This window comes from Euphorbia lathyris, chromosome 2 (assembly GCF_963576675.1).
Source record: "Euphorbia lathyris chromosome 2, ddEupLath1.1, whole genome shotgun sequence".
Classification (NCBI taxonomy): Eukaryota; Viridiplantae; Streptophyta; class Magnoliopsida; order Malpighiales; family Euphorbiaceae; genus Euphorbia; species Euphorbia lathyris.
Genome location: NC_088911.1, coordinates 33,086,729 through 33,103,223, shown reverse-complemented (window position 1 = coordinate 33,103,223; position 16,495 = coordinate 33,086,729). Strand labels below are relative to the sequence as shown.

Genomic DNA, 16,495 nt, shown 5'->3' with positions numbered 1-16,495 from the left:
TTGGTGATTTTGAGTTTCTATTTTGTTGTTTAGGGATTGGGGTATAGGATTTGGTTGATTGATTGGAATGGAACTGAAATTGATTGCCAAAAACTCGTTTCTTTTATATCAGATCTAGGTTTAATTTTTCAAATTTTTTGGTTGCTAGGCAATGGTTAGGGCAAGAAAGCTTAGATTTGATTGTCTCTGTTAAATCTTTTGGTTTTCCGCTCATTTCTCCCCATTCCTTTAACTGTTTGTTATTCCTGGATACAATTTTATTGTAAATGCAGTATGGATATGGAGCTTCCTAGTGCCTAGTCTTTTTCAACTGATATAGATATTTGATTTTTTTCTGACATAATTGTATGTGCTTATTTGGTAGTATTTATAACTTGGATGCGGAGTAATAAAAGAAATCGTGTAGTTTTCTATATCTGATAGAATTGTGTACCTTTAGGTTATGTTTTCTGAATGGGAAGGGTTATGTTTTCTGATAATTGTTCAGTAATTTTTGTTCAAAAGGATCAGGATCAGAGGATCAGAGGATTCCACTTATTTAAAAGACCACTGGTTTAGTTTTCTTAGAAGCCCCAAATTGCTTCACCAAAAGTGAACCATATCTAATTAAATAAATGAACTACACATCATACTAATAATAAAAGCTACTCCAGTTCTGTACTTCAGGTCCTAAGTATGATGTCTCAATTTGTAGTCACTATATCAGCCTCTGTATTTCCATGCCCAATGATATGAACTTATATATGCACAACAACACACACTCTAGATCATCATAGGGATTCAACATCTGATTTGGACAACATTAATATCCTTTCTTGTCAAAGTCGGCAAAGCAATAATACTATTATCAACAGCACTTCTTTTGCCAAAGGGAGACAACAAATTCATAGCCGTATTTGTAATTGCCACAATTTAATGGTAAGTACACTCCTCAGTTAGAGTCATTTCTTTACTACTTTTTCAAATTTAATAACACGATTGCCAACTTGAGAAAATAGCTTGTATAGCTCCAACAATACTAATGTGCTTAAATTTCAGCGAGAACTAACAAGAGAATGTTTCTTGTATTCAAGTCTATAATTCCACTACTCAAAGTCTTCAAAGCCTTCAACTGGGTATATTTTTTATTGATGTTTGGATTTATAGTGTTACGTCTGACTAGTAAGTTATGGTGATAAAAACTAGTAAGTTATAGTGTTCAGTCAGATTTTTCCTTTATGACAATATACTAATTTGTTTTTTCCATTATCAGTTGGAGCAAAGTCATGTTAGGACCAGAGAACCTGTCATACTATGATAAGTGTATGATAAGCTTACTCCATACTTTTATATCTGGAAGTTGACTATGTTAACTTGATATCTGTGCTTTTGCTCTTTGTTTTTATGTTTCAATTTATTATCTGTGCAATTTTTTAAAGAAAGGGGGACAAAAAGGGCATACGGTCTCACTCCTGAACTTCACTTATTTATATTTGCTAATGAAGTTTTTTAGCTTGCAACCTGTTTGTAATTTTAGAAAACGTGGTTTCTTATCGAATATATGTTGTTGATCTAAATCAAGGACTTTTATTTGCACCATTGAATCCATTTTTTTGGTGTCATACATGATGACTATTAAAAGTTTTGAATTCTTGTATGATTATGCATCCTAATACGTTATCGCTTCTTTGCTATAGATTTTGGAGTCTAATGTGGCTACGTATAACACTATCAGGATCAGTCATTCAAAAGGATCAGAGGATCACTAGTGAAGCTCTAATTAGAGAAATTGTGCATTACCTGAGAGGGTGCCGGTTGTAAGACACGTTATTGGAATAGTTAATAGTGTATACTTAGCAGAAAATGGAACAACTAAGTGCAAAAATGGAACAACTTCATGACTGAAAGCTCTTCTTCAATGCTGCAACCTCAGCGGTGATTCCAAATAATGCATGGCTAGATGTATATTCGTTAGCTGTCAAATGGAGACAAATGTATACTTAGGAATCAATTTTATCACTTTTGTAATTTTAGAAATAACACTTGTAATATATTTTTTTGGATCCATTTATAAAATTTATTAAATTTAGAAATTTATCAAAATTTGAAAATTTTGATATTAAATTCTCTTTTTCAAATGATTCGAAAGTTTTGTTGATTTAAATTTAAGTAATTGATCAATTATTATTATTATTAGGTATAAAAATAAATAAATTACTAAAAGGGGCACTTAAAATCGTCCCTACAACTAAAGCGGCAAATTTTGAATTATTATAGAGGACGAATTTCGTTGCTAATTGGTAGATATTGTTTCATTTGGCAACAGATTCGTCGCATAAAGTTTGTCGCTAAAACTTTTGTCGTGAAATGTTTTTTGCCACAAAATTTTTTGTCGGTAAAAATCTAATGTGATATTTTTAGTTGACGTGGCAAGTGATGTGGACGCTGACGTGTTACACCGTTAGTGCCATATCAGCAGTGTGTTAGATTTGGGCATTTTTGGTGTTATTTGAAAAATATAAGGATATATTTGTGTGTTTATTTGATATAAGGGAATATGTGCTAAAACGGACAAATACAGGGGTTAATTATATTAACCCCACTTTTTTTGATAAAGAAAAGAGTAAAAAGTAAAAACAATGGAAGTACCATGTATACTTTTCATTTTCCTTCCTTACATTTCATAGGAGGAATAATACATTAATATAAAATAAAAGAGAAGAGAAGCTTATCTATTCCATCCCATCCTATACCCAAACTATAACATAAAATATGTACTAGTAAAAGCAGGTTTTGTCTTTTGACTTCTCATTGCAACTTTTTAACAAACAGCAACTCGCTTGCAATTACAAGACCCACGGGGGGAAAAGGAACCCATAGAGGAAAAAAAATATGTATAAATACCTACTTACCAAGTCTTTCAGCGCAGCAGTCTCTTCTCCTCTCTTAGGTTTCCTTCGATTTGAAACCAAGTCTACCGCAAAGAAATTGCATAACTGCACCTTTCCCGCTCGGACATTTAAACAAACACTTTGCCTACACACTGAAGCGGAAGGTCAAGACCATTGCCAAAGCCAGATAGACGCAGACAGAAGAATGAAGTACGTTCTAGTCACAGGAGGAGTCGTCAGTGGACTCGGCAAGGGCGTTACAGCCAGCAGCATAGGCGTCGTCCTTAAAGCTTGTGGCCTTCGAGTCACCTCTATTAAAATAGGTTTGGTCGATTCTTTTGGTTGTATTTTATGTTAGCATTTTTGGGGCTAACTTGTTTAAATTTTATTCATATTGCTCCTTTGGCTTTGGTATGTACAATTAGGCGTTTGTGTGTATGCATTTTCTTCCTATTAATGAATTTGGTAGTTTGTATAGGCAACTGAATGATTTGATTTTTGTCCTTCAAGAATTACAATTAACTCACTGTCTCATGCTTCAGATACTAATGAGCATATGTATATCATGCAGATCCTTACTTGAATACTGATGCTGGTACCATGTCTCCGTTCGAGCATGGGGAAGTTTTTGTTCTCGATGATGGTGGAGAGGTTTAACACTTCATTTCTGTTAATATATATAGATTTTCTTATTTTTGAATTATTATTATTATTTCTTTTTGTTGTTTACTTCTCATTTCCAAGACCATAGATAGGATTTTTTTTTTTTTTTTTGGTTTTTTTTTGCCACACTGTGCATATGCAGCTATTCTATTAGAGACGTGATGTACTAATCAATAAATTAACAGGGTTATACCTCGATTTCTCTTTAAAGGTTGATTTAGATTTGGGTAACTATGAGCGTTTCCTGGATGTGACACTTACGAGAGATAACAACATTACAACTGGAAAGATATTTCAGGTATTGGCGCATATTTGATGTAGATGCCAAATTGTCATGTTCTGAGCTTTGTCCATATTCTGAATAATTTATTTTGTTTGGCACTAAACAGTCTGTGATAGAGAAGGAAAGGAGAGGAGATTATCTTGGAAAGACTGTTCAGGTGATGCTTTATAGTCACTAGATTATCCTTTTACTTTTCAGCTAGATTGTCCCTTTTATTTTAATTCCACGCAAAGCAGAGGAACCTGACATTTAAGTGAAATTTAAGGTGGTTCCACACATAACTGATGCCATTAAGAATTGGATTGAATCGGTTTCTTCCATTGCTGTGGACGGAAAGCAGGGTCCTGCAGATGTGTGTGTGATTGAATTGGGAGGAACTGTAGGTGAGAAACATATGAAACAAAGATACCTTGAACATTAAAAACTTCATATCTTCCCTTTGATGTTATATGGAGGGCTAATATCTGCCTTTGTCTTTTCCCTTTAGGTGACATTGAGTCTATGCCATTCATTGAGGCTCTGCGACAATTGTCATTTTCAGTTGGTAATGTTATGTTGTTATTGTACTGCAGGTTGCTTTATATGCATCTTTTTTTTTTCCCTATGATTCAATTATTTTTTCATGTCATTTTATGACATGGCACATATTTATATCTGTTGCAACTGCCCTGTAAGAATTTGGACAAGTCTTATCACATGTTACTTTTATTAAGTGAATCAATCTGTTAACTACTCCAAACAAGAGGGATTTGGTTTCATTAATGAAGCTAAAGTGTGCTTCATTTGCATGAATGTTAAGTGAATCAATCTGTTAACTACACATAAGAGGAATTTGGTTTCATTATGAAGCTAAGACACAGATAACCCATGTTTGAGATCGACAAGTTTATTACCTAAGGATGTCTTGGTTATACTATTTCGATATTAGTTTAAATGATTGATTGGATATCAATTTACCTGCGCAGGACAAGATAATTTCTGTCTTATTCATGTGAGCCTTATTCCTGTCCTAGGCGTTGTTGGAGAGCAAGTAATATTCCATGAATTATACTATTGATTTAAAACTCTTATGTTGGAATTTTTCTGTTGGTACTTGAATGATCATTGCACTGTATTGTGCTTGCAGAAAACTAAGCCAACACAACACAGTGTTCGTGAACTGAGAGCATTAGGCTTGACTCCTCATCTGTTGGCATGCCGGTCGGCCCAGGTATGTTAGTTCACCTACCTGACATGTATATATTTGTAATAAGAATACTTTCTGAAACGCTTCGGCCAAAGAATCTTTGCAATATATTTCACTGAGGAGTGTTTGAACACTTCATTCTAGAGACCTAGTACCAGGTCACTTTACGAACTGTCTACCATCGTATCACGGGAAATTAACTAAACTACTAAATATTTATCATAAATTATATGTATGGCTATGCTTCTTTTGATTGTTGTGCAGTATATTAGTTTGTATAACTCAAATTTTATGGTTGTTTTCTGCAAAGAACATTTTGAAATTCATGTGACGTGTTTTGTCTGCTAGATTGTAAATGCACCTTGAGATGTTATTATGACATTGACGGCCTTGTATTTATTAATTTATGTGTTGAAAAAATTCGTTGAAAAAATTCGAAGTTCTGCGTAAAATGAGTTTTCTATTTATTTTGCAGCCTTTGCTGGATAATACAAAGGATAAACTTTCTCAGTTTTGTCATGTTCAGGTAACTTTGACTAACTTAGCTTTCCAGTCTTTCTATATATGTTTCATTATTCAGGAATCCTATACAAATGCTAATGATCTGTGTAGGCTGCTAATATTCTCAATGTCCATGACGTTCCAAATATTTGGCATGTCCCCCTATTGCTTCAGGTAGGGTTTAGATAATTTCTTTGGTTTTTCAGAAGCATAATAATTTCAGATTTTTTCTTTCCAATGCGTGATGAGATAAGCTTTCCTTTTCCAGAACCAAAATGCTCATCATGCGATTCTGAAACAGCTTAATTTAATGAGGTTAGTTTTTTTTTTCCTTTTTGAAATCAACTACTTAGATGTTACTTACCGTGATACTAACTTCGTCTTTTCATTATCTTTTGAGCTAATGAAATGAAGCAAGTTATGAATATGATTTTTGCTAGATTTTGACTGTTGCAGTTGATTGCCCTTTTTTCACCTTTTTACTGGCTGGGCCTTTGTGTAAATGATTTCATTATTTTTTAAAGATACTAGCTTAAAGTTGCTGGACTATGAATGACAGGAAGGATTTCATATTGGCTAACTGGTCCTAGCATTATTTTTCAGCATTGCAACAACTCCTGATTTACAAGATTGGACTAAGATGGCTGAGACTTATGACAATATCACCAATTCTGTAAGGATTATCATTAGTTGGCATATGATTCTCTTGCTTGATGAATTTCTTCTTGTTCGTGTGACAAGATGACACTAAATTTGTGCAGGTAAGAATTGCAATGGTGGGGAAGTATGTTGGCCTAACAGATTCATATCTATCTGTTGTAAAGGTGAAATTTTAGGCACTTAAACAAAGCCTTTTTCTTGTGTAATATTATGCCACTGTCCTTCCTAAATTATGATGACATGATTTTGAAGGGGATAATTAATGCACTTTGTTCTTTCTATTATGTGATCTTATAGAAGACTTATTGCAAACTAATTGTTTTCCAATTATTTATTTCCTTATATTCACTCATCAAGACTGGCATGGTGAGTTGGAACTGGTATGTAGTGGACAGGTTTGGTTGCTCAAAATATAGGAAAAAATTAAGTCAAGATCTTCATTATGCTTTATTGTGCTTTCAGGCCCTGCTACATGCTTGTATAGCATGCTCATTGAAACCATCGATTGATTGGATTGCAGCTTCAGATCTTGAAGATGATACTGCAAAATCGGTACTGAGTCGGTGCTAATTGCATATAGAATTTACTCTGTATGGTTTTAAAGAATTCCCCTGATACGTTTTCTTATCTTACACAGTCACCGGAAACTCATGAAGCTGCATGGAAGAATTTGAGGGTATGATTTACACTCCAGTAGTAATGCTGTGCTCTCCTTTTGCTTTTAGGTTCCAACACACAGATATCTTATCCTAGAGATTTCTTTTCCTCATTATCCTTGTGTTGAAAAATACTGACAAATGAGTTTGCTTTAGTGCTATCAGTTTTCTTTGATTTTATTGCTTTTGCGTAACTGATATCAACATAATGATCCACAAGTCATTCCCACCAGTTTTTAAATTTTAGCCTAAGCCTAATGTTTTTAGAATTAGATTGGAGATTGGAGATAGGGTTGAAAATGGAACAAAAGTCAATTACACTGAAGGCCTTGAATTGACTTGCTCACCCCTACTAGATGAGTATTGTTGCAACTATTCCTTTCTCTTTTTTCTTTTGATTAAAGACTTCCTCTGCTACCAGTGATCTTGATTAGGAAAAAATATTTGCCTAGTTAAAGATTCGAGTCAAGTTGCCTTTTATTTTTTCAAAATTAGTTTTTGGTAATATTATCTTATGCAGAATGCAGAATGTGTCTTAGTGCCTGGTGGTTTTGGAGACCGTGGCGTGAGGGGTATGATACTGGCTGCCAAGTATGCCAGAGAAAACAATATTCCTTATCTTGGGATTTGCCTGGGCATGCAAATTTCTGTAATTGAGTTTGCTAGATCTGTAAGTCTTTTCCTTTTGTGATGCTTTGTTTTACATCCAGATAGCCCTAGAATCTAATTACTTATCTTAGGTTTTGGAGTTGGAAAAAGCAAATAGTGAGGAATTTGATGCCCAAACATCAGATCGTGTTGTAATATTCATGCCTGAGGTATCAATCTATTGTACATTTACTATTTTCTTCTTCTTACATACATGTGTCATCTTTGTTGCTTATTGTTTCATTTGATATTAAACTCAGGGTTCAACAACACACATGGGAAGCACAATGAGACTAGGATCTCGGAAGACTATATTCCAGACTCCTGATTGTCTTACTGCTAAACTGTATGTGACAATATTTTTGCTTGTTGATATATTTGTTTCTGAAAGCTGTATGGTAATGGAAATTATGCTTTGATGATTCCATTTCTATTTTTATCAATGTTATCTGTCCTTTGGAACTTTTTTTAAGCCTAAGTCGGTAAGCCAGGAGACATTCATTTACATATTGGGTGCAGTCTGTACCCTTTAAATATGAATCCTTCTATAAATTAATATATCAAGAAATAATAGTACCAGCAGCAGGGTATTGCTGAGAACCAAATCGTGCAATGATTCTAGTCTATGTTGCACGGAAACTGAAATGGAAATGGAAACGGACACTGGGAAACTTTATTTCTAAGAAAATTTAGCTAGGAAAACGGGCACGAAACGCGGAAACGCTAGTGAAGAAGAGTTTCCGTGCAACATAGATTCTAATTTCTAGTTGATTGTATAAATTTAGTTTCTCTTTCCTGGTCGTTTTATTTATGAGCTGTTTGTTTCCAATAGCCGGATGTTAGATTGCTGCTGATTTGTCAGAATGAATTTTCTACTAACTGAATATTTGCAATTTTGCATCAGCTTATTTTAGTCTCTTTAATTGATAGGTATGGAAATCCTCAATTTGTAGAAGAGCGGCACCGGCATAGATATGAGGTTAGTTCGATGATCTTAACAAGGCGGAACAGAAATGCTGGACTGGCATGACACATTATTGAAGGCATGTCACCATATTATTTTATGCTATTTCTGCAGGTAAATCCAGATGCTATTGGAGCTCTGGAAGAAAGAGGCTTGAAGTTTGTTGGGAAGGATGAAACAGGAAGAAGGATGGAGGTACATTTTAATCCATTTACTTTCTTGTTTTGCTCTAATGTTTCTCTTGTAGCTCGTGGATTTGTTTGACATGTTCAAGTTCACTGAGCTAGAGCTTGTCTAGCGGGTCGTTCTTTCTGGTGAAGCAAAAATTGAATTTTATGCTTAGAAATGATATTGAAATTTTACTGGTAAATCTTTTGTACTGCAGATCTTAGAGCTTCCAAGCCATCCCTTTTATGTAGGTGTACAATTTCATCCGGAGTTCAAGTCACGTCCTCGAAGGCCATCGCCTACATTTTTAGGTAGTTTTGATCATCAATTTAACAATAATCAATAGCATTTGCTGATAACGTGATTGGCAAATTGGGAATACAAATTGAGTGTGCATGAAGAAAAAACAATGCGTACAGCAATTTGATTAAGGAAACTATTAATGCATACTAAAGCAAATAACTTCCACAATTCCGGAAATTCTTCCTTACTCATAGTTCATATTTTTTGATCATGTAATGTATTTTTTTATTAACTGGGGAGAAAAAAAAAATTGCATACAGAATAACTAAAAGAAACGGCTTCATTAAAAAAAAAGGCTCTGTTCATGTTTATAGATTTTTATTGAATTTGGAGATTACAAAATTGTAATTTGGCATTGCAATGTAGGTTTTATATTGGCAGCAACAGGACAGTTGGAAACATATCTAACGACTCACCGGAATGGGGTCTAATTTTCAGCTTCTCAATCAAGCTTAAAAGGTAATCTTTTTTTATCTCCAATTTAGTACAAGGTTGGATATTGGATAATGTAAAAGCCATATTGGGTTTATCTATTGCACAAGGAACACTAATACAGTGTCAGGGTTGATAGCAGGGAGGCCGTCTAAGAACACAGCCACTGACAGATTTGGGGACTTGGTGAGGCGGGGGTGATGTGGTGGCCGCCCTATTTCCTCTTTCTTATAAACGTAAACTTTATCTGGTTTTCTGCTTGCTGTCATTCAGGCCCTTTGCTTAGTGATATGCTATGTTTGTCTCAGTTAGGAGCATACAATGCAACTTCTAGAGGAGAGAAAAACACCTACTGTGTCTTTTCAGCGGTTAGATTGCATGCATTTCTTTATACACCAAAGCTTGTTGACAGCAGTTCTTGATGTAGGGTATTTTCCGAATTCGGCTTGCTTAAAGACAAGCATTAGGCTATTGGCAACACTTCAAAAAAAGAAAAAAGAGAATTAGAATGGAAGTGAGTGTTATTGGAGATATTCTTTTCTTATTTGTTTCAAAAAAGAAATTAAAAGTTTGTAATTTGAAGAATTATGATTGTAAGTTATTCGGATGTCAAAATAGAATTAGATTCTCATGTTCTAATTCAATTTCATTGTCAAGAAAACAGCAGATAGCAGAAGTTGTATCGGATCTATTTTCTTTCATGTAAGAATGAGTAATCTCATATTGATAAACACAGATCATCACGTAATTGAATTAATCCGATGAAATCTCAAATAAATAAATATGTTCTCTCATGGAAGAAGTCAATTGCTCGACTCCATATAATGTTTGCCTGTTTGGTTACAATATTTTCCAGTAATTATAACTAAGAAATGCTATTTTCCCTACAAGTTTTCCTTGTAGGCAAATGAAAAGATCTTTAAGATCGAAAGGAATAAGGTACATGCTGTTTTAGTGTTTGTTAAAAATGTGAATCATATTTTGAAAAGAAATCAGTGAATCACTGAGTCAATTAGTGGAACAACTTTCATATTCTACAACAATAACAACAAAGCTTTAGTGTCGAAATGATTCGAGGTCGGTTAACATGAAACAACTCTCATGTTGTAGTCAAAACAAAATGTGAGTAAATGAATAATCATATTAAAAAATCTGAATATTACAAATGCCTCTTTACAAAAATAACATTCCTAAGCCGCAAAAATATCCATAACAAGAAACAGAAAAAAATAAAAAATAATAATCAATTGGTGGTTGTATTTAGCATATCCTTGTATTGCAGATAAGAGATTTGTCTTTGAAGCTTCATTTGGTGATAGAACTGAGCAATAAACTCCTCAGCTCTGGAATCAATTCCATTTTCCTCAGCAGCAGCAGGAACATCAAACTCATTTCCAAATTCCTCCGGCAACATCTCCTCCTCTTCTTCCTCCCTATCTTTCAAAAAACTCAGGCGATGCTGATCTTCAAAATCATAATCGAAATCGACTTGAGGTGTAATGCAGGGAATGTTAAAACGCAAGGAAGCAGGACGATGCATATTGAGATGGAAAATCGGGGTCTTATCGAAGGAAAGCTGCCGTTCTCCATAGAAGAAATGAGCCCGAGAATTAGTAGAAGTAGTAGTTGAATTATGTAAGGTTTTTAAAAACTTCGGTATAACACGAAGTTCAACCAATCGTCTCCTGAAAACGCCACCTTTTCTCGCCCATAATAATGCTAAACGCAGGATTCTCCATGCTCTTCGACCAACATCGCTATTTTTTGTTGCCATTTTTTTTTCTTTTGATTTTGAAAAATGTTTGTTCTTTTGTGTGTGATAAAGATTGGAGCTAATTGTGAGAGTGGAATGAAAGTTTTGTAATATTTATATGTGCGTTTATGTGAATTTTAAAATATTGATACGCGGTTGGCTGGCTTTTTAGAGATATAAAAACAAGTTAGTTTTAATTTTCAAGAAAAAGGTGGTTTGGTGTGGATGTGTGAAATATGGGCGGTGGAGCCCTCTATAGATGGGGACATGGCTGTACGCGGGCTGTACTAGCTGTTATATTATTATTATTATTATTATCCCTGCTTCCTCTCATGATATTTTTGTTTGAAGAAATTCCTTACACTTATTAATTTCAGAAATGATAATAAAAATTATTATTTATAAAAAATAATAAAAATAATTATTGATATTAGTTAATTATTATTATTAAGTTGAATTTCCTGAATGCCAAGTTTGAGTTGATGCGTATGAAAAAGGGAAGAATATATCTGAAGATAGATCTATCTAGCTTTATGCATCATCCAAAATAACGTTAATAATTTGATTCCTAATTAAATGAATTGGATTAAAAAGAGAAAAGTAATTAAGGTTCTAGAAAAAGGAAAAAAAAGGGCCCCGTCTCACATGTGATGTTAGGTTGTTGGAGCGTGTTTGTCTTTCAGTATAAGATAAGTAACCCAATATTTCTAAATTAACAGCTGCTTCACCTTACCTATCTTTGCCTCCTCCTTAATTTATGTGCTTTGCTTCAACGTATCAGATCTCCAGTAATAAATATTCTTTTTACCATAACTTGTTAAATTTAGGAAGTATTTTTTACTGTGCTGTTAAATGGTAAAAACTCTATTCTTGAAATTATATACTTGTTGTGGTTAGTATTCTTAATTTAATTTGACTAAAACGCGTCTAGGAGCTATTTAAGCTAATCTTTTTTTTTTTGTCTTTTCCTATTGTCTGCTAATTAATTATTTTAAATGACTATAAGTTAAAGTCTTAAACAGGAAGTTATTTTATTAAAAGGATTGATTGAACAAGACTTAGGAGTTAATAAGAACCTCAAGTCAATGCTATGAAGTTGAACACAAACAAACAATAGTAATGCGGTGCATGAAATTACCTCAATGCCACTTATATATTTGACTTGGCTAATTAATTAATTAAAGCTCTTTTATTGATTGAATGTATATATAATCTTCAATAGATGAAATGAAAAGGGTTTCTAAAGGAAGCTTCAGAAATCAGAATCATGGATTCATTTAAACCTCAACATCTAACTCCTTTCCTAATTTCATATAAAAAAAACAAAATAAATTTAAAATGAAAAGTATCTATACTATATAAAATATTTTAGAACATTGTTTGGCAGTGATTCACCTCGATTGGTCAGCAAGGGTCTTCAGTAAGCAACTGAACTAAGTGTTCGGTAAGCAAGACAGACTAGTGGGTTCCCAGCCAATGCGCAGACTCGTTGGTTCGCTTCTTTCGCAGACTAGTCCCAGCCAATGGTTCCCCACAGACTAGTAGGTTCCCACAGGGTGTTGAGGAAACCTTCGTTAGGAGTCGCTCTGCTGCGTCTGGCCCGTCCTCTAGGCTCTACACCGCCTTTCAACCTAACCAGAGGCGAGATCTGATCAAAAGGTCCTATACTATTGGAATTATATATACATTCAATAATGAAAAGAATATAATAGTTACCAAATTATTGCTATATGTAATGTAAAACTCCATATTATATACATTCAGTAATGAGTTTAATAGTAGTTTTCCAAACATCCGTTGGTGTGAAAAACCGAAATTTGTTTATTCTTAACTAGACTAAAGAGTTTCACAATACTTTCTTATCTTTTAGTCAAGTTTCTGATGGGGCTCCATGCAGTGGCGGAGCCAGAGCTCAAGGTCCGGAGGGGTTCAATTGCATGAAGTTTTTTTTTAATAACGACTTAAGGCTTTGATTCATAGTAGTCAAATCGAAATTTTCAAATTTTTGATAATATAAGGGTAAATTTGATCATAATTGGAAAAATTAAGATACAAAACAACTGAGATTCAATATGAAGTAAGGATAAGGTGCAAAAATACTCTAATGTTTACACCTAAGAATAATTTTACCTTTAACGTATAAAATGGTGCAATTTTACCCTTAATATTGGCAGCAAAGAGCAATTTTATCTCTAACGTCGACAAGTTTGGTCAATTGGAGAAATTATTCATCAAATTGTTTTCTCGGTCATGAATTTTGTAACTAAAAAATATAATTAAAAATAATAAAGGAGAATGAGGTTAATAATGATTAAAAATGATATTTTTAAAGGAGAATGAGGTTTAAGGGAAAAAATTAAATTGAGATAAAAAGTGAAGAGAGAGAGATTTGAACACAAGACGACTTGGATGTAGAGATGCCTCTAATTATAACTACAACCAACTATGCAAACTTAGCCTTATGTTATATAATTACATTCTACATTATAAGTATTAATTTTAACTATTTTGGGGGGGCTTCTCGGGACTGAACCACTATTCATCAAGGGTGTTCCGGAGGGTCGGAGGGTCGGGAGACCCTCCCTTACCCCCCCTAGATCCGCCCTTGGCTCCATGCACTATTTGGATCCATTGGATCCCTCATTCCTCCGGATGGTTTAAGCTAAATACTGATGGGACCTGTAGTGATAATCTTGGCTTCGCCTCTGCCGGTGGCCTTGTGCGTGACACTCATGAACTTTGGCAAGCAGGGTTTGTTGTTATTATTTGCATATGTACGGTTTTTATGGCTGAGTTGTGGGGTCTTTTTTATGGATTGTAGCTTGCTTGGAATAAAGAATTTCGCAAGGTGATGGTGGAGTTAGATTCTTTATCAGTGCTGCATTTTACGAGGAATAAGGTCTCGGTTCATCATCCATGAGCGTTGTTTGGAGCTTCAGTGGGAGATTCTTTTTGCGCATATCTACCGGGAGGGCAACCGACCTGCTGACTGGATGGCGAGCTAGGTAGGGAATTTTCTCCTTGGAAATTACAAGTGTGATGTGGCTCCTGCAGACATTCAGAATATTTTATTTGCAGATCGCAGCGGATCGTCTTTGAGCCGTGCTATTCATATGTAGCTTTTATTTCTTGTTTTCGTTTGTTTCCTGGAACTAGTGTTGTGATAAAAAAAAAATTGATATAGGATTTGAACTAAAAATTAATGAGTTTAATGTTTTTTCTTAAAAAAAAGCTACATACTATTTCAGAACTAAATTAAAAACAAAGAAAGAAAAAACAAGGCGGAGAAAATGAAGGGCAATGAGGTAGGTAGGAAGCAACATTTTCAGGTTTGAAACTTTCCTACTACTAAGAAGAATAAGAAAATTTCAAAATTTATAATATCAGTAATTGTTTTATTCAAATAAGTTTATAATTAATACCAGGAAGAAAAAAAACACTTAAATTGGGGCCCGAAAAGGAGGAAAGAGTAGCTTCTACTAATAACAGAAGAGACCAGCTGTTTTCGAGGATATAGCTGTTGTCGTAATGTCATTTTCTGCATTTTCCAATTTATAGTTTTTGTTTGAAGCAATCTCCTACCTCTTACTTGTTTCAAGGCCAATGCAATGTATTTTTGCGGCTAATTACGGAAATGGATCCTGTAAGGTTGGTTCATAATGTATCACTCAATGATCCAGATGCATTCCTGATGGATCCAATTTAGTGTTTTCAAGATAGAGATTGGTTGGATTCCGATCGTGAGGTTGTGTGTAACATTCAAATCCATTCTAATCTGAGTAGAATAACGATAGTAAGAGTAGTATTGTGTGAGAAGTAAACCTTTACTTTTTAATAGTTGAGATATTTTATATAGGAGCGATGAATCCTATTCTGAATAAGAATAAATTGACTCTATTTTATTTAGAAAAGAATTCTTGAAGAGACAGATTTAAGAGATAATTACATTTGGTAGAAATTATTGATTAGACTAGGACTAAGATACCCTAATCAGAAAGGAATGCACTTCTAGAAAGTCAAATCAAATATCTAAGATGGATGAGGAGGGTTTGGTTAATGGTTGATGAGCTGATTAATGGCCATTGAAGCTGGACCTCCATGTCTTAATCCGAATATCAAATATTCACGTTCGTCGTCAGAAGCACTCTATAAACCTAGTCTAGTCTTTTAAGGCTAGTATAGACCTCAAGAAAAAAACATTTTCTTCAAGAATGTTATGCATTCCTTAAAAACGTGATACATGTTGTAAGGTGACACAATATTTTCTTAATTGTATATTTAAAGAGACCTTGAAAGAGGAATACTCTTTCTACATTTTTTACCATGATTGTTTGAGATCAAGTTTTCCCTATCTTTGCACCGTCAAACTTTTGCTCTAAAAAATCACGAAACAGTAAGTATATTGTTTGGTGTATTTATCTTCTTCTTAAAGAGGTCTCTAATCAACCAAGCTAACCAAGAAACCGGGGGCCAAAATCCCCTGGTCTTCGTTACCGTCCCTGAGGAACAGTAATTTCGTTTTGGACAGCCCCTCTAAGACAATATATTTTTATATATTAAGGAAGTCGTATATATACAATAAAAGTATGAGGTATTAAAGTTGGTAAAAGGAGGAGTCGTGAGTTTGCTTTAAAACCATGAGATTCTAAATTCAAGCCATAAATCTTGCATTTTTCAACTAATTATTCTCATTTTTTTTCTATTTAATTTTAATTTGTTTTCTTTAAATAAAAATACCGATATTATTATCTCATATTATTATTTTTTTCTTATTATTGTATTAACTAATTTTGATTTTTCCCTTAAATCAAAAGGCCAATGTACATATTTAATGTATAAAAAATAATATATGTTTTCCCATTTTACTACTATTTAATAATTTGTAAATTCCACTTTAAATTTACATTGAAGTCTGTGATTTACCCTTACTTTAGAAGTGGATAGACCTATTACCAGTTACAAAAAAAAAATAATTATTTTCCTATCACTATTATTAATTATTATCTAATTGTAATTTTTTTTTTCTTGAATCAAAATGTCAATATTATTATTTTATTTTTTCTCATCGTTTTATTAACTAATTTCTTAATTTTCTCTCACCATTTATAGCCTTCTAGACGTGTGAAAGAACCGGTCTACCATTGACTAGGCAGTGGGGCAATTACCCATGCTAAATCTTGTGAGCCTTCCTTTGCCATTGGACCTCTTATAGTTAGACGGGCCTTTAGAAAATAATTTGAGCATCTAATCTACTTGAACTTGGTGTGAAACATTGATTAATCAAGCAACAATACATCTTGAACAAAATGGACAAATTAATTAATGAAATATACTTTTTTTTCTGAGAAAAAAGAAACAATACTCCCGAAGCAATATACTCGGCTAATCAGTTAATACTAATGGTATAT

The 16,495-nt window shown here is 33.8% G+C and overlaps 2 protein-coding genes across 5 annotated transcripts; one reads left to right on the top strand and one right to left on the bottom strand.

Moving 5' to 3' along the window:
* Nucleotides 1–2,789: 2,789 nt before the first annotated feature.
* LOC136217685 (uncharacterized) lies at nt 2,790–10,069 on the top strand. Of its 4 annotated transcripts, none has more exons than XM_066004316.1 (23): nt 2,790–3,193; nt 3,442–3,521; nt 3,745–3,831; nt 3,923–3,973; nt 4,082–4,199; nt 4,304–4,360; nt 4,782–4,846; nt 4,943–5,026; nt 5,478–5,528; nt 5,615–5,677; nt 5,772–5,818; nt 6,107–6,176; nt 6,265–6,327; nt 6,626–6,715; nt 6,801–6,839; nt 7,340–7,489; nt 7,560–7,637; nt 7,728–7,813; nt 8,398–8,446; nt 8,546–8,626; nt 8,817–8,910; nt 9,269–9,361; nt 9,643–10,069. In XM_066004316.1, exons 1-22 carry the CDS (start codon nt 2,872–2,874, stop codon nt 9,331–9,333), a joined length of 1,890 nt encoding a protein of 629 aa, XP_065860388.1. In that variant the 5' UTR covers nt 2,790–2,871; the 3' UTR covers nt 9,334–9,361; nt 9,643–10,069. The 4 variants fall into 4 exon arrangements, with proteins under 4 accessions (XP_065860388.1, XP_065860387.1, XP_065860386.1 ...); XM_066004315.1 differs by having other exon boundaries at nt 9,474–10,069; XM_066004314.1 differs by having other exon boundaries at nt 9,465–10,069.
* A 388-nt stretch (nt 10,070–10,457) lies between these two features.
* Nucleotides 10,458–11,182, bottom strand: LOC136217684 (uncharacterized). The gene has a single exon (XM_066004312.1). The coding sequence runs from the start codon at nt 11,106–11,108 to the stop codon at nt 10,578–10,580; it is 531 nt and encodes a 176-aa protein (XP_065860384.1). The 5' UTR covers nt 11,109–11,182; the 3' UTR covers nt 10,458–10,577.
* Nucleotides 11,183–16,495: the final 5,313 nt, after the last annotated feature.

Bases quoted from the DNA above. Each gene is read 5' to 3' on its own strand.
- LOC136217684 (XM_066004312.1), bottom strand. From the start codon at position 11,108: ATGGCAACAAAAAATAGCGATGTTGGTCGAAGAGCATGGAGAATCCTG.
- LOC136217685 (XM_066004316.1), top strand. From the start codon at position 2,872: ATGTATAAATACCTACTTACCAAGTCTTTCAGCGCAGCAGTCTCTTCT. The intron at 3,522-3,744 runs GTTTAACACTTC...TTCTCTTTAAAG, and splicing joins TTCTCGATGATGGTGGAGAG to GTTGATTTAGATTTGGGTAA. The intron at 7,490-7,559 runs GTAAGTCTTTTC...TACTTATCTTAG, and splicing joins TAATTGAGTTTGCTAGATCT to GTTTTGGAGTTGGAAAAAGC.